This window comes from Rhamphochromis longiceps, linkage group LG11, assembly GCF_057381845.1.
Source record: "Rhamphochromis longiceps isolate RC_006_pf linkage group LG11, R_longiceps_female_GT1.1, whole genome shotgun sequence".
Taxonomy (NCBI): domain Eukaryota; kingdom Metazoa; phylum Chordata; class Actinopteri; order Cichliformes; family Cichlidae; genus Rhamphochromis; species Rhamphochromis longiceps.
The window spans coordinates 9,738,850-9,762,523 of NC_140567.1; the positions used below are offsets into that span (position 1 = coordinate 9,738,850).

The 23,674-nt window shown below is 45.7% G+C and overlaps 2 protein-coding genes across 4 annotated transcripts; both read right to left on the reverse strand.

Moving 5' to 3' along the window:
* Positions 1-1,115: 1,115 nt before the first annotated feature.
* On the reverse strand, positions 1,116-3,974 carry pigv (phosphatidylinositol glycan anchor biosynthesis, class V). Its single transcript, XM_085422222.1, has 3 exons — positions 3,635-3,974; positions 2,305-3,471; positions 1,116-2,214 (listed from the first exon to the last, which is right to left on the reverse strand). Exons 1-3 carry the CDS (start codon positions 3,695-3,697, stop codon positions 1,933-1,935), a joined length of 1,512 nt encoding a protein of 503 aa, XP_085278348.1. The 5' UTR covers positions 3,698-3,974; the 3' UTR covers positions 1,116-1,932.
* Positions 3,975-5,015: 1,041 nt separating this feature from the next.
* On the reverse strand, positions 5,016-22,144 carry arid1aa (AT-rich interaction domain 1Aa). Of its 3 annotated transcripts, none has more exons than XM_085422224.1 (20): positions 20,918-22,144; positions 18,356-18,574; positions 17,667-18,266; positions 17,465-17,560; positions 15,519-15,759; positions 14,507-14,596; positions 14,251-14,421; positions 13,336-13,669; positions 13,048-13,193; positions 12,853-12,938; positions 12,526-12,735; positions 12,211-12,415; positions 11,906-12,032; positions 11,640-11,809; positions 11,342-11,552; positions 10,395-10,520; positions 9,621-9,714; positions 8,560-9,403; positions 8,284-8,414; positions 5,016-8,196 (listed from the first exon to the last, which is right to left on the reverse strand). In XM_085422224.1, the coding sequence occupies exons 1-20, from the start codon at positions 21,830-21,832 to the stop codon at positions 6,340-6,342; spliced, it is 6,873 nt and encodes a 2,290-aa protein (XP_085278350.1). In that variant the 5' UTR covers positions 21,833-22,144; the 3' UTR covers positions 5,016-6,339. The 3 variants fall into 3 exon arrangements, with proteins under 3 accessions (XP_085278350.1, XP_085278349.1, XP_085278351.1); XM_085422223.1 differs by having other exon boundaries at positions 11,906-12,050; positions 20,918-22,143; XM_085422225.1 differs by lacking the exon at positions 17,465-17,560 and having other exon boundaries at positions 11,906-12,050.
* Positions 22,145-23,674: the final 1,530 nt, after the last annotated feature.

Below are 23,674 nucleotides of genomic sequence, written 5' to 3' on the forward strand. Positions count from 1 at the left end.
ACATTTTTGTTTCAGTGTGTTTGTGATTAGGTTAATGAAAGAAAAATTGTATTTAACAAAAAAAAGCAAATCATCTTCCTTTAGTGCCTCCATTTCACCCTGTCTTATCCTTAACACCCTCTAATCACCTCATTATGCCCTTCTAGATCCACAAATCTTCTCTGTGGTCTTCCTCATGCCCTTCTGCCTAGCAGCTCCATCTTCAACATCCTTTGTCCAGTATATCCACCACCCCTACTATCCTTTCTCTGCCCTGCCTCTCTAACTTTGTCTAACTGCTTTCGTTATCTCTACTCTTTATATCTCTCCTTCTCATTCACACACACATATTCTGTCTTGCTTCTACTGACTTTAATTTCTCCCCTCTCCAGAGCATACCTCTACCTCTCCAGGCTCTCCTCCACTTGCTCCCTACTCTCACTACAGGTCACAATGTCATCTGTGATCATAGTCCATGAACACTTCTGCCTGACCTCATATTTTCTGGAGAAAATAGGTTATAGCCTATTTTAGTATCTCACCTGATTGCAGTTGTCAACAGGATGTTGTGATAGTTGACAGATTAAAAAACATATTGCTTCAAATAGTTGTACACCTGCTCTGTCATTTCAGCTGTGATGTCATTCAGAGTGTTTCCATTTTTTCGTCTTCTTTTAGCTCTCATGTCATATTCTGTCATCTTTCCTCAGAAAGAGGTCAGCATGATCAGTCACATTTATAGCTCGTATTCAATTCTGTTTAAACAACAAGAAATCGTAGCTCCACTCGCTACAGCTCTACAGCATTACATGAAAACTGATGTTCCTCATCCACGTCCTTTAGCTTTACTACAGTAGTGGGGTAATGTAATCTGGCAAGACTCTCACCTGTGCACTTATATTTCCTTTACTTTTGAATTAGTCTCTTTACACCACAGCTAGACAGTGATTCTAGGTGTGTATCACAGTATCAGTGGCCTAAAATAACAAATCCATTGTTCACTTGTGGCATATGCTGAATAATAGCTGTCAAGCTGCACTGAATGGACACTAGTTTGGAAACTATATAAAGAGAACTGTCAGGGTTCAGTTGAGTTGGTGGTGTTAGTAAAGATTTTTCCATAAAAATAAGTGTAGCAGTTCTGCACCAAGTCGTTTCATGAGTTTACTTTGCACGACAGTAAAGAATTTAAAACTTTTACATGAAAGAAAAGGTCTTCAGCACAAATGTCATCCTTCTTTAGATTTATCGCGTGTTATCTGACATGTTAACACAACTTTGGCAACAATGTTCTTTAAAATAAAATTGCACATTATGGACATTTTACATCAATGCCTCGTGAAAGAACCATTACCACAATAAATAAATACATAGAAGATGAAGAAAAAAAATTAAGGTTCCTGTTTTGTTTTGTTTTTATTCTCACTCAAGTCCCGAGACACAAGCTGGAGGATTCAAAGAGCAGTGACTTCAGGAAGAACTGGACATGAAATAAAAAGTGTTCCCCTCCCACGTACAACCGTAGTCTCCCAATATTTACACCCAACTAGAGTCCATTAAGATTTCAGTTATTTTCTACATTTGTTCTCAAAGAACACAAAAACACATTTGACTAAAATGTGCAAATGAAACCTGGCAACTGTATCATGATCAAGAACTGGCATTAAAAATGTAATCTTGTCACAGAAAGCTCTGTGCAGGACCGGGCAAGGTCACTCCAGTAAGACACAACTTTTTGGACTTTGTGCTGGCTTTGTGTTTTTTGTCAAGTGTGAGTTTAATTATGTAAAATGTAGCATTATATGTACAATTATCTCTTTGACAAAATCACTGTCCTTTTATTGCAATTAATGGTTATTATTCAAATACCAAAGGATCCCTGCTGAAGCACTGACTTTACAGCCTAGTCCTGCACAGAACTTTAGCATTAAGAGCTTGAAACAATGTCTTAAGTCAAGTCCACGGCAAGAAATTGCAATGCAGTGCAAGGCCCAGTAGCCAGTAAGAGAGGAAGTATCCCAGGATGCTCTGTGTGGTAGAAGAACAGGCTTTTAAGTGTGGCAGGAGCGCAACAATAGGATTCTGAGGTGTGTGCTTGCAGCTATTTCTAGAATGCAGCTGCACGTTGGGGTTTGATGTTTTCCTTCGATGAAGGAGTGGCTCATTGAGGAGGAGCAGGTGAGCACTTATCCAGAATGGTACAGGAGACGAGGAGGCCATGAATCGGGTTAGTACCTACAAAGGCAGATTAAGAGAGGAGGGGTGAAGCTTTGAATAGCTTCAAACAAGACATTTTGCAAGACACTCATTATACAACTTCCTTACCTGCACATGCATGCACAATGTCCCGAAAACCAGCAGCACTGCAGAATGCACCACATACACGAACACTCGAGGGTTGAAGAATCCAGGCGTGGGTTTGTCAAGCCCTTTGTTTGCACTTGTGTCCCAAAGGCCGAGTCTCACACACAGCTCTGGATTAGCTTGAAAGTATGCATAACAGGCAATTATTCCAAGGGTGGCCATAGGAAGAGCCAGAAGAAAGTTGGGTATCTGCTTCAGCTCAAAATAACGGAGGAAGCCCACATCCCAATATACATCCTGGATGTGAGAATAAAGCAGGGGCAGGGGTCTCATACACCAGAGGGGTGGTGGACCGTTTTCATCTGGAACCCGGTAGCCCTTCCGTTCAGCTATTGACAGGAGAGCAGGAGGAATGCTCTCCAAGGAGGTGGATGGTGTGCAAAACGTCCTATAACCATAGTATTGGAAAGCACAGAAGGGTAGGGCAATAATTGCAGTTCCCAAGACAGAGGTCAGCAGCAGACAGATGATGACCCAGATGTAGTGGAAGACTTTACTGTGGCCTTTTGTTGTGGCGCGATACAAACGAATCTGGGAGATGGCATGCAGTGATGGAAGATACAGCAGAAACCCTATGTTGACAAGGCCATTTGATCGTGCTGCGGTAGCTATGCTGAGGGCAAGGCAGGCTCGGAAGATGAATCCTTTCTCCAAGAGATAAAGACCACCGAAAGTGAGAGCAGCAAACAGGCTCTCCGAGTACCCAGCAGTCATGAAAACATTGGCGGGTGTGATGCAGTAGAGCAGGCTGGAGAGCAGAGCAAGACGCCTGTCCTGGAGAACTATTCTACTGAGGGCATGCAAGGCGACGGCGCTCAACAGGAAGAGGGCGCTGTTTCCCAGGGCCACAGCAATCAGCAGCCGCCCCCGCACACTCAGCCAGCTGCTCAGGGGCCACAGCAGCGTCTCTGCCAGGCCCCGGAGGATGACGGGGAAGAGGGGGAAAAACGCAAAGTTGTGCTCGTAAAGATATCCTCTCTCGGCAATGAAGAGGAAGTGCTCAGCATCCCAGTGAGAGAGGCCGCCAAACAACCACTCCACCATCGAGTCCAAGTACAGGTAGTCCTCTGTCCGAGGGGGCCTGAACGCATCGGCGTCATGGTCAGGGATAGCAGCGTTCAAGACAGCCTGAAAAGAAACATTTATCATTATTAAAATACACATTCGTGATACACATGTCAGCTGTATGCTTTTAAAGTATACAGTGACTTTCACTACAGCCTGTAGGTAGAAACGTCCTGTTGTAAAATATGACTCGTTCATTCGAGACTTTTAAGGATGCCAAACTTACCTGCAGAACCAGAGAGAGGCCCCTGGTTACTGTGGCAAACTCCAAAACTGCTCTCACATCCATAGTCACTGATGCGACACACAAAAGCCGAGAAAGCCGGTTACGACAGGCATCAGCTCTGCCGCCAATACGACACTCTCACTGCTGGAGTCGGCATATTTTCTATAAAACATAGCTACAACGGAAAAATAAGTAGTCGGTGAATTAGTTTTTAGAAGTTTGGCGTTGAAGTTAGGAAACGAAAAGAGTAAACACAAATGATATTTTATGGTCTTCGAGCGGCGTTTGTTTGTCGCTCGGCTGAACTCTTTGTCCTCATATCCTCGTCCTGCAGGTTCTTTTCGAATGGCACTTTTCTCTTCCGGCGTAAGGGCAAACGTTATTTCAAAATAAAAGTTCGCATCGTTGCGGTAATATCGCTAACACGCCATACATGTCCGCTCCAGCAGGCGGCGCTCGATACTGCCCCATGGACTGGTTTATGCCCACAAACGCAGTTCCCACCCCCCCCCCCACCCCCCCTTTCATTTCATAAATAGAATTATAAGGATTTAGAAGATTTTTATTGATATACACATTCCTGAATATTTTGTTTTACTGCACTGATATTTGGGTTTGATGGCCTGAAACTATTTTGATTAAGTTCATGTAAAAGAAAGCCCTTTGTGTTTTGCAGCCTCATAAAGTACAATGAGACAATCTAGTAACACAGGGGTGTCAAACAGAAGGCCTGGGAGCCAAAGGTGGCCTGCAAAGAATCTAATCCGGCCCACCAAAAGACTATAAAATAAAAAAAATATAAAGGAATGCATCTTGTGACCTTCAGCTGTATTTTCATGTTTTACAGCTTTTCCTGCTGATAAAGACCTCCCTCACAGCCATTTGTATTATACGAAAATAGTTATTAGATAACAAAAAGTTCTTGTTTTTCACTCTCTACTATAGAAATTTCAGTTTAAAAACAAAAAAAGTTTTCTGTGATTAAACAAAAACTGAATACAGGACAGTGAGCTACCAGAACTTTTTGTAATTGTATAAATTCATCATGTAGAAAAACTGAGATGTGACGTCTTAATCTCATATTAAGATATCCCAGAGACTAAATGTTTAGTAAAAATCTTTCTGACAAAATGTTTAACTCATCTTCCCCACTTCAGATAAAAGTGAGCTGTGTGTATGTAAAGTGAGTTTGACATTCATAGTGTAACACCTTTTTAAGGAGTTTTAGGAGTCTTTAAATATAAGTGAAGCATTTATTGAGCAGGTAATCTTGAACATGTGGTTTAAAGAACATCTCTAAACAGTGCTGTGTGAATTCATTCATTCCCCCCCCCAAAAGAAGGTCGTTATTGCAAAAGAACAAAACCATCAAACAGCTTACGAAGATTTAATGTACATTTATTCTTACCACGTGGAACATATAGTATAAAGATTTCATACTGAATAAATGATATTCATTGAGCCAAAAAAGGGAAAGGGAGGAATTTACACGATGTCTTAGCTACATAGTCTGAAATACAAATATGCAGAATCCATGACTGGAGAAAATTTGTCAAACGTGTTCTTCATCTAGTTTATTTTCATTGTACCAGGAGATAACAGGTCTGAGCCATGTCTGCCATACTACGGAGCTGTGAAGAGACCAGAGATGTGGGTCTTATCGGAGAGGACCGAAGGTCACGGACCAAACTCACGTCAGCCTCCGTCCCGCGCCAATAAACAAGTGTGAGAATAGTGACACAGAGAGAGAGCGAGAGAGACAGACACAGAAAGGAAGTATAATGTACAACATTATATATACACCACAGCAAAGCTGTATCTGAAGTTGAAAACCAGTCCTAAGAGGTGATTTCTTTTCATAAGGGTATTCATACAATCAAGGGATAAGAGGAGGTAAGGGTGTTGTAGGTTCTTGATACTTTGGGGAAGAAAGCCATTTTCTGTTTTAACACCAAACTAAATTGACCTCGAAACTCTTGAGGAGCTGCATCGCCAGCTTCTGTGTGGAAACGTGTGTTACAGAATGCTTACACTCAAGAGCAGTACGGTACAGAAAATGTCCTACAATCTACTGCACACTGCACAGGCCTCCCCGGTGAAGGTGTCTATTGACAGCACTTTGTCTACTGTCGGGCTGACTGGTGAGAATCCAACTACAGCAACTATAACCAGTAGGCCACTTAATCAGTCTGCTTCACCTCTGAACATCAACCAGTCACAGACTCATTGTGCCCTCGAGGGGAGAGCTAGGGCACACTGTGTCTCCCAAACTCACTGTAAACGAGACAGCAACTTTGGTTACAGTTTTTGTTTTTTCAGCTATTTATTATTTATTAAAAAGTACTTTCCCCCCCTGCCCGCCCCACCCGAGTGCAGCACAGTCTCCCAACCGTGGTGCTTTGCTCTGTGTCATCCAGTGGGCATTTGCTTTGCAAGTAGTGTCACTTTGTCGGCATCTCTCCGATTTGTAGATCCACCACCGCTCCGTGATTAACCCCCGCCCTGCCCCTCCGTCTCCTCGAGTGAGGCTGGCCCAGGATGGGGAGGCACGGAAAATGGAATCTGAAGGATTTTCATAAATTAAAATACAGACAGTCACTTGAACTTTCTTTGCCCTGTTACACACACATAAGCCAAGGTTACCAGGAAGGAGGGGGACTGGGGACAAAACCCCCAAGAAGTGGAGCCACGGCTCCCTCCAGCTGTCATGACTGGCCGATCAGAAAGAGTACATCACAGATAACATGAGAAACCAGCGAGTTCATGAGGGGAGACACTGAAAGGTCGAGGAGTCGGGACTCGTGTAGTGTGAACTCTGAGTGGTTCTCCTCCACCTTAGCTAAGGCGTGCAGGGCCCGGGCTGCTCGCCGCATCATGTCCGGGCTTGTGGGTTCAAAGGGCATCCCTTGTAGGTGTAGCAGAGAGCTCTGGCTCTGTTGCAGCTGTGTGGCAGCCAGACTGTCCTCCAGAAAGCCCAGCAGGTTGCCCACGCTGCCCTTCTGAACAGCGATTGCTCGGGCTGCCAGAGTGTCACCCTGGGCCAGGTTGGCTAGTAGAACTACGGCCATCTCCCTACAGACCGCAACCTTCCTGTCTCCAATTAGCCGCACCAGGTTCCCATAAAGCTTCTCCAACCGACTGAATGGTGGAGTGGCCAAGATGAGGTCCACATTGTTGTCTTGGATGCTTAGTTTACTGAGCGTTTCCAGGACAAGTCTCTGAGGTGACAAAGAACCGTGGGGTCCCAGAGTGGGGAAAGGGTCCTGGGCTTCTGCTGAGGGGCACACAGCCCAGTGAAGGAGGCCGTCCAACAGAGGCAAGCAGATGCTTTCGGAGTAGATGGAGAGGTCCAGCTGGCCTGAAATATTTGCCAAAGTGACCAGTGTGTTCTCCCTCAGCAGCTCCAAGCAGTCCCACCACCATTCGTCCCTTTGGCCCATGCCCTCATCCGAATCCTCGTCCTTTTCGTAGGTGAGCGGGGCCTGTTTGCGCTCCGGGTGCCGGTGGTGGAGCAGGATTAGTCGACCCAGTATAAGCAGCAGCCCCGAATGCTTGGACATCTCGTGGTCATTGCCTGGAACGAAGGAGAGGCTGCGGACAATATTTGAGACGCAAATGCAGCGCCGGGCTAAAGAATCCTGCCAGTTAGTCAGTGCAACGAGCGGCCCCTCATCCTTACTGTGAGGCTCGTCCTCCAGGATGGTGCCGTTCTGCTGTGCCTGCTGGGTAAAGAAACTGCCAGAGGAGGGAATGGGTCTATTATTCTCTAGGTGACTTTTCGAGCCTTTCTCAACCGTCTTGGAGTCACAATCTGTCTTCCTCTCCTCCTCGCTGCCAAGCAAGGAGCTGGACTTCTCTGAGACTGCTGATCTTTCTGAAGAGGAGGTCTCTTTTGGCATTTCTTCTTCGTCTTGAGGCTTCCTTCTCTCCTCCTCGGCAGGCAAACCATTTTCCCGTATCTCTTCTTCTAGGACTCTCCGCCTTAGTAAAACCGGTGGCACAGGTATTCGTTCGCGTGGTTCCAAGAAGTCTTTTCGTGGCTCAAAGTGGGTCTGGATGTGTTCTGTTGAGTCTCCCCCTCCTGCGCTCCAGTGAAGTAAGCCACTGTCAAACTCTTGAATTTTGCCATGATTATTTGCCTGGGCTGCGGCAAATGGGTCTTTCTTTCGTACCAACTTCAGGGGAAACTTGTCAAACTTGCTCGCCTGCTTGGGTCTCTCGTGGGCAGTTGGGGTGTGCAACGAGCCCGTCTGCTCAGATGATGAACCCTTGCTCTTCTCGTCCTGACCTTGAGAGCACTGCTTTTGATCTTCCTCCTCTTTGACATGAGATGACCCCTCCGTTTCTCGTTCTTCCTCTTCATCGTCATCTTCATCCTCTTGTTCCATATCATCCACCCGTGGTTCCTCTTCCTCTGTGCCATTCCAGTCTCGTTTCAAGGTCTCAGGATCAAGTAGTGTTCTCTGGCCAGGGTCGCCGACCTCATACTCCCGCAGGATGCCAAAGATTTCAATGAGGCAGCGTCGGAAATACTCAACCACCAACTCTAATAGACCAGGCAACTGAAGAAACAATATAAAGGAAAATATTAGAAATGATCACCATGCAAACTGCTACAAACATTATTAGGGCTCAATACTGAATCTCACCGTGTTGAGATCGAAGGTGGAAATACTATTGTCGTCATAGAGAAGTATATTGATAGTATCTAAGGCCCACGTGCTTTCAGCCAATAAACCGGACTTTAATGACATCATAACTCTCCAGGCCTCTGGGGTTCCTAAAAGAAAAAAAATAGAGAAATTAATGAATACCACTACTCTCTGATCAATAACTTACAACTGAGGACAGCTGCAGTATTAAACAGTACTGTGAACAATAAAGGGTAATAAGCTGCTTTTAAGTTCTAGAATTTCTTTTCATACCAATATCTTTCATGGTGAGTTTTCGACGTGGCTTCAGGACAGGAAGGGTAGCTTCTACAGAGCCTGGCGGAAAAGGCATGTCTCGCCTTATTAGAGGTGACTGCACTGGAGGGGGCACTATGTGGGATGCAGGCACTGGGGGACCAGCCTTCTGCATCTTCATTCCATGCATAAAGGGAGACTTGCTAGGCGATGTCCTGCTCTCTATGGGGCGGGGCATGGATGCTGGGCTCGGCACCTGTGGAATGTGGTTCTGCACCCCCTGAGGGGGCTGGTAGTTGGACTGTACCGAGCGAGGCATAGGTGCGCCAGGCCCGGCTGGACCGTAAGGAGGCTGCCGAGGGCCCATCTGACCCCCCCACTGGCCATCGTGATTCATGCGTTGTTCTGACGGCATCATCTCCTCTGCCCGGTTCATGCCGGGGTAACCAGGTCCCTGGGGAGGACCCCCAGGGCCACCCTGTCGGCTGGGGTAGTTCTGATAGTTCATATCTCGAGGTCCCTGCCACATGCCTCCCTGAGGACCCTCAGGAGGGCCTGACTGCATCATCTGAGGGGGCATGTTAGGTTGCGAATTGGGCCCAGTTGTCCCCTGCATCCGTTCACGACCAAAGGGAAACGGGAACTGACTGCTGGGGCCGGGTGGACGGCGATCGGCGCCAGGGTAGGGCCCGCTGCTGCTGTACTGATTGTATGGCTCCTGCTGTCCTGAAGAGGGTGCAGAGGCGCCTCCTTGCTGTTGCGGTTGCTGCGGTGGCTGCTGTCCGCCAGGGAAGGGTCCACTGTAGTCAGTCTCGTGACGTTTTGATGGTGGGTAACCGCCTTCCCCTGGACGCTTGTAACTCTACAGAAAATACAAAAGTGCAGACAGACACATTTATCATTTAAAGCAAACTGCAAAAAGAATAAAGTCATTCACAAAAATGTAAAAAAATGACAGGAGCGCCATCAAGGACAAAAAAAAAAAAAAAATACACAAGTAAAAGTTATAACCTTCACATTGTTTGACCTATACACACTAAGAACACTGGGAGTTGGTGTAGTGCAGATGGATCATTTACCGGTTGCTGTGTGTACATTCCAGGCTGCTGATTTGGGTAAGAGCCAGTAGGGGGCGTTCCCTGTCCAGGATACTGATTACCATAGGAATCATGCCTGCAAAAAAAAAACAAAAAAAAAAAACAAGTGCCTGTTCAGTTTGACCATGAAAATCTTATGCATCTCTCACCAAGTTACAACAAGCCCCACTGATATGTGTCAGCATACGTCGATGAATGCACACCCAAAGGGCATTTAGCTGTAGATTCCTCTAATCGTGTCACAGTGAATTACATTATACTTAATATCCTTTATACTCCTCTTTGGTGCTTCAACGTGATCCATTTTTCTATAAAACATTTACTGTATTATTATGTCAAGCATGTGTTTGTTAACTGCATGGCTCACTACTTGGTGAAAAATACCAGCCAGCAGAGAATTTGTGTTGGATTAAGACAAAATACATTTAAATCAATGCAACTGTATAACATTCATATTCACACAAGATAAAGCTTAAACTAAAGAGCAGTAAATGCCAAGTGAATATTTACTCAAAGATGGAAAAAAAAATTTACATTAATGAAGCAATACCGCTGTCAAAATGACAAATATAGAAGTTACATCAAAATACAGTGTCTCATGACGCTGTGGACTGGCTTTGTAACGAGACTGAAGAGTTGAAGGTTATTCAAGTTTTACTAAAACCGTAGATTTGTTATATATGAAGAATGACTTCCAATTGACAGTAGTTTGAAAATCTAAAAGGCTGCCAGCCACGAAGTGCTTTGTGAACTGACCGTGGCTGCTGTGGTGGGAAGCGATTTGGCGAATACATCCCCGTGTCGGCGTTGGCAGGCATCATCGGGTTTGGCTGAGGAACACCAGATCCCATGTTGCCTTCTGGGCCCATTCCTTGCTCCGACCTGGGAAAAGTGGAACAATACACGTAGAGATTATGCTAGATCATCCAAAAAAGAAAAGAAAAAACTCATAGGAAATGTTACAAAGCACAAGGTCAAGACATTTTATAAGTGGCTCTCAGTGTATGACTGCTAACAGTGAGGAAGTATATCTTGAATAGCCTACTTTAAACATCCAGTTTGATAGGAAAATGGTAACAAAAGTGACAACAGCAACTAAAAAAGGCTCAGACGGAACACTGTAATCCAAAAATGCCAGTACTCCACATACAAGAACTAACAAACCAGGAAAATTCCCAGGGAAGGAAAGTGAGACACTGCTGGTGGAAAGTGTTTTGCTGTTACTACAATAGGTTATGACACCTGTATACCCACATTAGCGCTAAAATGTTTCTCCAGGCAGAAGATGAACTACTACCGTCACTGTCAAAGTAGCTACTGCATAAATAAAAAATATTGGTCCCACCATGCAAGTGTGCAGTATCACTAATTTAAAATAAAAAATTCAAAATCTAATACAATCGTGGGGGGAAAGGATTGCCCGTGGAGACTACAACGTCTCGTGTTTACTCGTATTACACTTGTTTTAGGGATACATTTCATTCTTGTCACCATATGAACATGTGAATCAACGGCAGCATTAAAATAACCTAAGAGCTTAATTAAGTGTGTAAGAAGCTAGCCAGTTTCTTAAATATCAAATGTATTCAACTCAGTCATTAGACAATTTCTTTGAGGTGAATGGGGACATTTGTGGTTTGATTAATCATGAAAGTACTTGGTTTTACCAGCTGTGTTGAAGGACCATTAAAATTCTGCCTTACCTCCTGTCGTAGCCTGGTCCATAAGGATACTGCTGTCTGGGCCCCATTGGCATTGTGCCCATGGCCCCAGGCGGTCCCCTGTTGAATGGAGGTTGCTGCTGCTGCTGTTGCGGTTGTTGTGGTGGTGGTTGTTGTTGTTGTGGCGGCTGCTGTGATTGATCACCCATCCCGCTGTTGGGACCCTGGTTAGCAGGTAGAAACTGCTCCCCAACTGGAAATATATTTAGAGTTACAAAGCATTTAGAAATGTGTAACTGGTTAATTAGCTGAGACTAACAACACTATTCAGTGTGCCCACCTTTCCGCATGTTACTAAAGGGGTCTTTGTTTGGTTCGTACGGGCCCATTCGACCTTGCATGTCAGGCGTGTTCATGCCAGACTGATAGTTGGAGTTGGGCGTCATGTTCTTCCGGGGAAATGCAGGATCGCTTCCGTCAGAGAAGGGGTCCTGCAGGTTAACGCTGCTCCTAGGAAAGAGGCAAAAGGAAGAAGGATTAGTATAACTAATGTTAATGACTCTTGAAAGCAAAGATTCTTCAGTTAAAATCTTAAACAAGAGTCACCTGGACCCGGGCAGCATTTGGGCATGAGGAGTAGAGGCCGGAGTAGGGGGTTTTAAGTCTCCCCCCTCAGCCATGGAGCTGCTGGTAGACTGAGGAGTCTGAGGACCCTGCAGAGAGCCTGACCCAGCTGTGGAGCAGAGGGACGCTTCAGTTTGAAATAAGAGAGGAACAGATAGATATGGTACATGGCTTTAATAACACTGCAAAAGAGCAAGTCGGGCATTTTTGTCAGTTTTAAAGTTCAAAGGGGTTGATTATTGAAAAGGTACGCTCATCAGAAAAGGTTACATGAGCACAGCTCTCACCTGGAGAGGGGGGCTGGACCTTAGCAGCTTGGTTCTTTTTGTTGTCTGTAAAGATCTCAGGTGGGGGGTCTTCACCACGCTCAATTTTGCACTCAAAGGCATACAGACACTGGATGTACTGTTTCTTTAAAGAACTAGCAGCACTGCTGGATGTACCCACATTCAAGGAAGTGGCCAGATCACGCCATTTCTTATTCTTATTCACCTGAGATACACACACATACACAAAATACAGGGATATTAGGAAAGGATTCAACAAAGACAAAGCAAAACATTTACTCTGGGATTCATGTTGTTTAAAACTTCCATATTAACCTGCATCATGCCTCCGATCTCTTTAACAGACATGTACAGCCGAAAGAGGTCGAGAGGTTTGCGTCCTACAGCAGGCAGGTTGGTCATGCCCATAGCCTTCTCTTCAATAAAGGCCAAATAACGGTCCACCCACATCTTCCTCTCTGGCTCTGGTCCTAAGTCGTACAGATGCGTTATCTTTTCACTGGTTGTGGTGGAAGAGTTGGACTTCTGTTTAGTGTGAGAGGAGGAAGAAACCAATTTTCAAAATGACAAAGGACATGAGGTGAGGTGCACAGATTTTAAAAGACTTGTAAAAATAGTAATTATATTTAATAGAGGGGTTACCTTCGATTTGGATTCTGGCTTGGGCGTCACACTCCCATCTACCTTGTTATTCATCTTATTGTTCATTTCTGGACTAGAGGCCATGCCTAGAAACAATGGTGGGGAATGAATTCGCTATGAAGCATCCACGTAAGAGAAAACAAACAGAAAAAAAAGAACAACATTAAGTTATGAGGTTATGCCAGTACAACTTACCACTTGTGTTATTGGCCATGTTTGGCCCCATAGGGTAGGGTGATCCACCTGGAGTGTTCATCATTCCAGGCATACTGTTCATTGGAGGGCCGTAAGGCGGGCCAGAGCCCATCATGCCTGGAGACATGTTGGGGTACCCAGACATCCTGGAGAGAGAGAAATATGTCATCTTATGTGCAAGTGGGATGAGGCACTGTGCAGCTACTTCATATTTAGACATGAGTGATAACCAGCAGACTTGTGCCTGGTGAATAAATGCAGGTAGTTGAGGATCCACTGGTAACCAACCTGTTGTGCATGGAGTTTGTGGCAGGGTGTTGCATGGCTGAGGGATCCGGGGGCTTTCTGTTCATTCCTGGTGGAGGACACATTCCTGAGCTCACCTGGGGCGGCATATTGCCCATGTTGGGAGGCATGTTTGGACCCATGCTAGGCCCCATATTGGGACCCATGTTGGGGCCATAGGGCCGTGCCCCCATTTGATTAGGAGGCATCCTTCCTGGAGGCATGCCAGCATATGGAGGACCTCCACCCTGGCTTGCCATGGGATTTATTGAGCCCATGCCAGTCCCAGGGTAGCTGGCATTAGGCATGTTGCCATAGCTAGGTTGCCGAGGATAACCTAAGATGGGAATGATAAGATGGAAAAAAAAAAGGCTCAAGTAAATCACATGGTTGCAACTGAACAGAACTCTGAAAAAACAAAAATCTCACTGCAGCACCCAGAAGTTTCTTGGTTTTTATAATTCAAAGTAGTCTTTTGTTAAAGAGTGCGTGAGGCAGACTTTTCCTTACAGACTGCTAGTACAGAGAGAGAGAGTGCACTATGCAGCCTGAGCAACAAGCCTTTGTCACAGTTTCAGCTCTACTGACAGGAGGCTCTGCTACGTCAGCTGACTCTCTGCTTCACAGCTATAAATAGCTGCAACACAGTCAGAGGGAGGGACCAGCGATAGCATGGTATTCATGAGGCAGGGAGATATATTCCTAAGGATTTTCTGATACATTGTAAACAGCAAACTTTTTAGACAGGTTGTAAATGGAGTGGAAAGCCTTTATTAAGCAATATTTAGGCTTAATATAATCAATTTTTAGAAGACAGTTGTCTTAGCAGTATTTCAAAGAATAAAAAAAAAAAAAAAAAAAAAAAAAAAAAAAAAAAAAAAGCCTCTCTTAAAGATAACCCAATCCAAAAGTTTAAACCTTGAGGGCCATATTGTCCTCCCTGCTGCCCGTAGCCTCCCATAGAGTTGTTCTGCTGATATGGGCCCATCCCAGGGTGCATCTGTCCCCCAGAGGACTGGCGTGGTGACAGTGCAGAGGCTGACTGGGGGGAGCCATAAGGGGGCATCTGAGGGTTTCTCTGCATAAACCCTAAAAGAGACAAAGACAAAGGCTCAGATGCCACGGCAAACACTCAACATGTTAATCTCAAAGCAGACTTCAGATGGCAACATACCTCTGTCCTGGGCCATAGGAGACTGGCTCATTGTAGGGTGTAGGCTCCCATCTGACTGCACACTTGACGGTCTGGGAGGCATTTGGGTCCCTAAACAGTAATAATTAAGTTAAATTGGTGAGAGCTCAGGGAAGGAGCAACGAGTAGTTGCTAAGTTTATTCCAATTTGAGGACAAAGGGTGATATCCATTCTTAAAGATGCATAAAACTATAAAACTCTTTTGCACTACTAGACATTCTTAAAAATGGCATTAACACCTCTTCCACCACAGAGATTCAGAGCTGGATCGTAAGAGAAAATAACATTGATGTATTTGGGTCGAACCACAGAATACAAAAATGTCTCCCACTGCTTCAAGATTCTACACTGCTTGTTGCCCATTATGGGCCCAGAAAAGCCTTCTGATCTAGTTCTGAGGTTATAAATCCATTCAGACTCTTAACTGGGGGGTGAGAAAAACTTTACACTTTCAGCAAAAAATTTGTCAAACTCTGAGACAAAAATCAGCCCTCACAGAACAGCAGAGAGCATATTTAAAGGCTAAACTTTAGAAGGTGCACAATTCTAAATATGCAGACCATGCCAAACACACACACACACACACACACACACACACACACACACACCTTTATGCTTCGTGAACAACCAAACAAAAATAATATTTTAGTGTGCAGCAAAGATCCTGAGGTGTCCGAGGAAACTAAACACAGCAGGCTGAGTTTTGAGGAAATGTGCAATTGCAGGCCATCGATAATGTTTCCATTTACTGTCGGGTCCAAATATAGGACATATAGCTTCAGCGAGGCTTGGAAAACATTTCCAAAAATGGCAAAGAGGGTTTCAAACAAAATTCACCAAAAAGGTAAATGTAATCTCCCAAAAATATGCAAAAACCAACAGCTTCTCTAATAATTTAAGCAGCACTGGTCAGTAATCTGGCATCGCTGTCACGATCAGACATGTAAGAAGCCCGCTAATAATCATATGCCCAATTTCACTGTGAAGGCCCACCTGGCATGTTGGCAGGTGACAGCGGTCCTGTGCGGGATGTGCTGGCGCTGGCAGGGGAACCGGCCGGGGAAGGTGAAGGCCCTCGGATGCCTGGCAGGTGTGGAGATGTGTGAGGAGAGAAGGGCGACTGAGCAGGGTTGCTCTGCTCGCCCTGGCTACTCGACACCCCTGACGTGCTCACGCCGGGACTCAGGGCGCCCTCTGTACCGGTAGGCAGGTCATCGATGGACCCCGACAGGTCCTGAGAACACATACAGGGAGAAAAGAAAGAACAAGGAGTAAAAGAACTGCACTGCAGAGAGACAGGAAAATTTAGCAGGGCAAAAATAAAAAAATATGACAGTTTGTGCATTTTGACACAGATGCTCCTTTCTCTTGATTCCTCTCAACTTTTGGGCAAAATACCGCCACATCCGGCCTACAGCGTCCTAAAAAGAATCAAAACAACCCACAAAAATTTAATAAGAGCACTAAGGAATCTAGAGGCGAATGACTGTAATGGGTCTGTGCTGCTATTTAAATCGATTCCAGCGCAATGTGTTTTCAGTCAGTGACGTATGGCACATATATAGGCACATATCAGACACTCTGCAAGCTTAGACTAGATTAAATGCTGATAAAGAACTGAAGTGATTTCTCTTTACGCTAATATTTTCATTGCGTCCTGCAAGCATGTTTAATTGTTATCCAATGTGTGTCCCTATGCTTATTTAAGCCAAGTCAACGGAGCCTCTGGTTTACAGTATTGTAATGTTTACTTTGTACATTAGCTGTAGTATCAGTACGCTGCAATTTCATCCTTCTGCTGTTAAGACATGAGTGGCAGAGATACAAATACACACACACACACCCGGAGGCCTTTGTCCTTATTTATCTTTTTCAAAGAAAAAGTGAGTGCGCATTAGTGCCGGGGGTTGTCATGGTTACCAAGGTTTGTAGGATGCAAGCCGAGTCAGCGTGCAGCGCCAGCTCTGCCATGTGATTTCAATACACAAACAAACAGCCAAGATTCAGTTCAGATGAAGGGCATTTACAAACCTGGAAGTTTGATCCGGACGGATGACCGGAGAGCTGCATTTTAGTTACAGTCAGGTTCGTATTCACAGTTTTTTTGTTTTTGTTTTTTAACACAGGACAAGTCTGCATAACATCAAGTCTTTCAGACTGGTAACTCACTCACTGCATCGTTTAGGTGACGTCATCCTGCATCATCAGGGCTCGCAAAGGTAAATCAAATTCTGCTGAATGGCAGCAGGTCAGTGTGCACTTTAATGCTCTCTGGTTGCACAAAAGAGCTCAAAAGAAATAACGGGAATACCATCCAGAGGTTGTTACTATAGGCTGGAAATCGATCGTGTGCAAAGAAGAGGACTGCATGCAAAAAAAGGTCCAGTACTGAAATGTTTTCAGTTTTAGATGGAAATGCATCGATTAGAAAGCGGTCTTAACAGTTCAAGAACCATCACAGGTGTTTTTTTTACATAACTTTTGAATTCGCACTAAAAAAACAAACCAAAAAAAAAAAACCCAAAAAAAAAACAGTGGGTTTGGTCCATTTGCCTTCACAGCCCAAACAAAAACAGAATACGCATGGAAGCAGACTGAAAACATGTTTTCGAATTGTCTCGGTTCAGCCATTTCATCTGTGCAAGTGCTCGATTGTCAGATTTCTCGTCTCATTTGCACAGCACCCTTTTCCAAAAAGCATCAGCCATGGAGCTGTGTCTCAACAACTGAAGAACAGCAGCACGCGCAGCAGCCAGAGCAAAGGAAAATTTTTACATTATCATCAATAATACGAAATGAATTTTAAATGCAATGTGCCATAAACTGCCGTGTTTTTGAAAACTAGCATGATAAATATAATAAAGCGGCAAGGAAAAAATATCTGATGGAAAACTGTGAAAAAGCAATGCCCCGGCGGTGTTATAAGAAGCATAACTGACCGGAAGGCTGGAGGGGCGGCCTTGACCGTCCTCTGGACCAGATTTAGGCTGAGTGGATGGAGGCGCATTGGACTGAAATGAGTCCTGGGATACCTCCTGATAAACAAAAGAACGTGCGCTTAAGTATACTGCCAGAGATACAGAACCACATAGAGAAAACTCATTAACCAAGATGAATATGAGCCAAGACTGAGATTGGTACCTGCGGAGGAGGAGGAGGAAAGCGCTGATAAGGTGACTGTTGTGCTTGCTGCTGTTGAGGGTTCTGGGGGTAACCTGCAGGCTGCCCTTGTGGGTGCTGGCTGTGTCCTGGTGACTGCTGTGGATGAGACTGTGATTGCTGTTGCTGTGAGGGTGGCTGCTGGGGCCCCTGTATTGATCCTGGGTAGCTGGACTGGCCTTGCGATCCAGGGTTAGACTGGGAGTTGGGCTGCTGCTGGGCCTGACTGGGAGGACCCTGCTGCTGGGCGTAGGGAGACTGGCCAGACTGTGGGGCTGAAGCTTGAGAATAAGGGGGCTGTGACTGTGGGGGCCCTTGGGATGGGCCTGGCAGTGGCCCCTGGGACTGTGGGGGCATGTGGGGCTGCTGATAAGGTGGCCCTCCCTGGGTGTGTGGAGTAGAAGTCTGAGGAGGGTGGGGTTGACCTGGGTATGGTGACTGGCCGCCGGGTTGTCCAGGTGGAGGCTGTGAATATGAGGTTTGTTGCTGACTTGGGTGAGGAGCCTGGCTTGGTTGGCCATAATAGGGTGCCTGGCCCTGAGAGCCATAGCCTCCTGCTCCCTGCTGGCCATAAGATCCCATCTAAACAGAATATACAAACACACTAAGGCCTCAAACACACCAACAGTAATGAGAGATCTGAACTGAAGATCCAGAATGAAAGATAATACCTGTGGACCATACGGCATGGCCCCCATGCCTCCAGAGGTCCGGCCTTGCATTCCCACTGGATATCTCTGGGGACCTGGCGGGGCATAACCCTGTCCAGGGTAACCAGGCCCTGGTTGTGGACCGGCTGAAGGTCCTTGCTGTGACTGCTGACTGTATGGGCCGCTTGTTCCATATGGCTGACCCCTCATTTTTCCCATCGGGTCCATGGAACCAGGAGGCTGGACATGGCAAGAACAGAGAGCAAAAAATAAAAAATCAGATGATAACAGCACAACACAGAAAATCAAGTCATCAAATCCTACAAGTTTCAAGCAAGTGTCCTCACACAGATAATTGTACTATTACAGCTGTAAAATACTTGACTGCAGAGTCTTACATTTCCATACCTGAAAAGAAAAAAGAAAAGAAAAAGAAACTCCAGCAAACAGGCAAGCTGTGTTTTTCCCCCCACCTTATTTCCCACGGTCATTACCCTGATTTTTTTTCACCTCGCTTTGCCATAGTTTCGGAAGTCAACAGAATATATATACTTTCGAATGGAGGGCAGTCTGCCCAATCTTAAACATATCCCAGCTGTGCTCCTGTTTTGAGTCTGTTCCAAGTAGCCCCCCCTTCCACCCTTCATTGAAGGCAGTTTGGCTCTGGATGAATGACACAAGAAATGAAGGAAGTAACTTCACAACAGCTGTGGAGAGTAAAAACTGTGTATAGCTGTACATAGTCTATAACCTGGCACATTCAGTTTTTAAAAAAAAGCTGGAAATAAAGGTCACATTCTGGATCTTTACTCACGCTCCATCAAAACTGTGTCACATGATAAAAATTAGGCACCCCAAGATGATCTGCTTAAACAAATACATGTAGACCCATGAGCTACTTTGGGTGAATCCCCACAAGCGCACCTTGCCGACAAAAGCATCCTCAACTCAATGGTAACTCCTCTGTCCAAATAATAAACAAAAATAAAAAGCGTGACCCTTTGCACATCTAAGATAATCAAGTGAATAAGAGTAGCACATGGCTAATCTGCATAAGACAGAGAGGAAACTCCCTTGGCAGGTGAGAGATGCTGGACTGCCTTCTGATTGGCTTCGGGGGAGGATTGGGGGGAAATTTTCTGCAGTTAAACTTGTGTGGCACGCCAGACACAGCAGCAAAGAGCGCATACACACATGCGCACACACACACCCTCGTGGGGAAAGCTCAAATTTGTCTTTTATTCTACTGTGTGTGTATTAAAAAAAACAACCAAAAAACAGCCATGTGTTTATTGCATTAGCTCGAGAATTTTAAAAAATATGGTATATCAGTAAATAAGAGCCCATTTACCCATGATGTGAACTTTACTGTGTTAATAGTGTCTGGTGTATATTCAAACACTAAAACAAACTACTTACACCCCTTTTTGGTGTAACAAGCTGCACCCAGAGCCCACAGCAACACATTTCGCATTTTTGGTCAATATTAGCAAATGATGGGAGCAAAACTACAAATCCACACATCATTCAGGTGCGAGCTGCTCCAACCGTGGATTTATTTTGCAAGTAAGAAGTGGAGCTTAGAGGAGGAGAGAAGCAGCAAAAAAATAAAATCTCTGGTGACCCTGTGATGAGTTAATGCTATGTGCTCTTATCAGCAACTGTTGCCTTGCATCACATGTAATTATAAATGGCCATGAGCAGCGGATGAGGAGCCAATCAGATTTCAGCTAGCATGTCAACCCAAGACCAACTATCTCCTGGCTTTGACAGTAGGATTTTACCTCCACAATTCAAATCCCAGTGCAAACTGCAATCTGCTGACTGCATTCAAGTCACTCATAAAAAGCAGGGATGATTGTTTACAGGCGGCGTGCATGCGGGGAAGCCGAGCGGCTTTTCAGCACGGGGAAATTCTTTTTTAATCAATATATGACCCAAACTAACAGTTTAACCTTTCCCCAGCGAGCAAACTGTGATATTTACGCAATTTAAACAAGACCAACATGAGCCATTTTAACCAACTGTGCGAGACTCGCTCGACACGAAACGCATTCCTTCCGTCATGGCCACCGAAATACAGTTTATCGCACAAGAAAACAACACAAACACGAAGGTATGAGCAACCGCCACAAACTCACACGTATAAGAACACGTTACTGTAGCTGTGCACCATCACACGGATGTGTTCGCAGCAAAAATTCATTGTAAATTCAGCACGTAAAAGGAGAAGCAAAGGTATGAGAGAAAAAACGAACCGTTGCTCTTCAGCGACTATTTTCGCCCCCTTTTCAAAGTCGGGCCTTCTTGGCTTCCCCTGAACCGTCCTTTACAACGTTTCAACAACTTATATCCGCCTCGAGCGACGCTTCTTTGTTGCTAGCCAGCTTTATAAATACGTTAAAACAACTCTTATTTAATGGTGTGGTGAAAAGAAAAAAATTACACACAAGAGGCAGCCATTTTAGAGTCTTTGCGAACTAGTATCAGACAATGGCTGGCCTGCTACGTTGTGAACTAGCTAGGAGAAGGGAAGGAGACGTGCTAAAGCTCGTGCCTTGTTCCTGTTAAAATGGCTTTTACCTGGGTTCTTGCTAACGGCTGCCCAGCACTTCCAGGGCTCATAGGCGATGGGTGATGGCTCCTTTGTTGCCAAGCCGGATTGCTCCCTCCATACTGACCGCTACTGCCCATGTCTGCTGGTCCCTTGCTAGCTCCTTCTTGGCTACTATAGTCGCTAGACGGATAGTTTGGATATCCCCGCGTTGAGCTGGGGGAGGTTAGGAGCTTGTTGAGTGTCGGTGTGGATGTAGGTTGAGGGTTTCCAATGTTATATCTCTGATTACTGTAAGATCCAGCCATTGCCGTGGGTCCTCCCGCTGGTGGCTGCTGCTTAGCTGGTTGCCCCCCAGCTGTCGGCGCCTGGGCGCTGCGAGGGGAGTTCATGGCGTACGCTTGGCTGGGATACGGAGTCCTGTTCGGGAATGGGTTATAATTGTTGAACTGGTGGTTTGAAAAGCCATGGTCGTGTGAATTATGTTGATAAGGGTCCATCATGTTGCTCGACTGCACGACCGGACCCGCAGCAGCTGCCATGCCAGGGCTTTGTTGTCCGCCATGTTGATGAAAAGGGGCCCGACCGTAGTGCTGACTGTATCCGTACGAAGGTGGAGGAAAAGCCGCGCCGTGGTGATGCACCAAACCGGGGTGGTTATTTCCCTCCGGTCCGGCAGAGTCATTCTGGGTATTATTGTTAGCCCTGGGCGGGTTCCCATTCCCGTTCTTCATCTCAGGTTCTCCTCCTCCCCCTACATTTCCACCGTCGGCCCCGTCCTGCAGATCCCCCCTTCCCGGCGATCCGCCGTCCAAGCCCGGTTGCTTTTTGTCTGGCTGCTTCTCTCCCGGACCCGACTCGTCCTTGGCGTCTCGATCCGGCTTTTTGAGTTCGGACGGCGGACTAGTGTTAAGAGTGGCGGCGCTGGCGACCTGAGCGGCCATGATATACCCCCCACCTCTCTCTCCCTCTCTCGGCGAGTCAGTCACAATCAAAAGCTAGCATTGAATATAAATAATTGTTTAGAACCATTTATCCTTTTGCCGATGCATTCCCGCCCCTCATACCGGACCGAATCCGGCCTCCATCCTCCCGGTTCCGGTTCCGTAAATGGGTTAGAGAAATGATGGAGGCTCCATACAATGCGTAAAAAAAAGCGACAGAAATTGTTGTGGGAGTTGTGTTACTGAGCCCGGGTAGAGGCAGGGAGCGAACCCAACCAACACGAGGCTCCGCTAGATACAGCCATTTTACTGAGCCGCACAGATGGCCGCAAAACGCGGAGTGGAGCTGTCACAGCGCGGACTGGATTTTTTTGTCTTCAGAAAACCTCACGTTGTCTCTCTATCTTTTTTCCCTTCTCCCCACCATAGGTGGAATATTTTCTGCACACGACGAGAGTCGCCCAAACTCATAAACAATGCACTTTAAACCAGCCGCCAATCAAGAGGCTGTATATAGATCACGGGCTGTAGGCTTGGTGAATACGTTTGAGGGTTTTGTGGACTCATCAGTACCCGGGAAAACTAATTAATGCGTAAAAAATATATATATAATTTTTCCAAGTATTTGCATATATGTGGGTGCCACAGCTGCGCGCGTAAAGGTCGTTATTACGCACAGCAGGATACATAAATGCTGCAAACTTTGCACTGCATTCATTTAGCCTGCCTTCCACACACCCAGTTATATTTTTAGACTTTAAAAGCAAAAAGCTGTAACATTCAGCTCGTTTAAATGCGCCTTTGTGCTCTTGGCGTTATTGTGTTCCCCCCGAACAGTGTTTCTGAGTGGTATTTAGGCGAGAAAGGCAACGCACGCACAGGTTTTTCCACAGCAGAAGGAGGAAGCCTTGCAGCAAACGAGACTACCAATGCACATTCCCTTATTCCCTCCCCTGCCTGCTTTGCTCTGCTCTCTTCTACCACCCCCTCTCTCCTCTCTGTCTGTCTCTCACTCCAGCAGAAACACTCTCTGCCGAGTGTGGGGGGATGGGCGCGCAGGCTCCAGCTTCCCTCTCTCACCCCACTAACATTGAACTACACCGTTCAGAGGAGGGAGGAAGGGGGAAAAAATCAGGCAGACCTTATCTATCAGAAAGAGGATGCATGGACAGTTTCAAAGTCTCCCAAACAGTTAGAAAAACGAGCGTTAGAAAAACGTTCGTCCTCTGCTCAGTCAAATGAAGCAGACATGTTTTTTTTGGCACACACAGGGTGTTTGCGCACAGTGTTGAGCAGGGGTAGGATGGTAATGAAAAGAGTGTGTGCGAGGCTGAGGGAGTTTTTGTGGTTTTGGGGGTTTTTTTTGGGGGGTTTTTTGGTAGTAATAATTAAATGCGAATTTATTAGACGGTTTACGAGGCATTTAATAGTTCGGACTGTGTATTGATTACAGTTCAGAATCGTGCTGTAAATGGGACGACATTGCCTTTCGGTTTCTGTTCTCACTCTCGACACACACGCAAACTGTCTCTTGCTCTCTCTCTCTCTTTCACACAAACACACACGCATCTACCTCTAGGGGGCTTAGAGAGGGGGGGGGGGGGCACAGGAAGTACCACTGAGACGGCATACTTGATCACATGTACAAACATCGAAACACAATTTAACATTCTGCCTGACACACCCCCTAATGCACACACACGTACACTTAGACACAGAGCTTTGCAAGGAAGGACTGTACACATATAATTTCATAGCCACGTCACACCACACAGGGTTAATGCGATTTCCCACACCAGCGCGAGCTCTCAAAGTGGATCACGCTTTATTTCAGTCTGACTT

What these genes read in the sequence shown, in the direction of transcription:
- pigv (XM_085422222.1), bottom strand. Translation starts at nt 3,697, where the DNA reads ATGGATGTGAGAGCAGTTTTGGAGTTTGCCACAGTAACCAGGGGCCTC. An exon ending in GCCTCTCTCTGGTTCTGCAG is followed by an intron (nt 3,472 to 3,634) that starts GTAAGTTTGGCA and finishes GTTTCTTTTCAG; the next exon opens with GCTGTCTTGAACGCTGCTAT. An exon ending in CATTGTGCATGCATGTGCAG is followed by an intron (nt 2,215 to 2,304) that starts GTAAGGAAGTTG and finishes CTGCCTTTGTAG; the next exon opens with GTACTAACCCGATTCATGGC.
- arid1aa (XM_085422223.1), bottom strand. Translation starts at nt 21,832, where the DNA reads ATGGCCGCTCAGGTCGCCAGCGCCGCCACTCTTAACACTAGTCCGCCG. An exon ending in AGGACAATATGGCCCTCAAG is followed by an intron (nt 13,670 to 14,250) that starts GTTTAAACTTTT and finishes TTCCCATCTTAG; the next exon opens with GTTATCCTCGGCAACCTAGC. An exon ending in ACTCACCATGAAAGATATTG is followed by an intron (nt 8,415 to 8,559) that starts GTATGAAAAGAA and finishes TTTTTCTTTTAG; the next exon opens with GAACCCCAGAGGCCTGGAGA.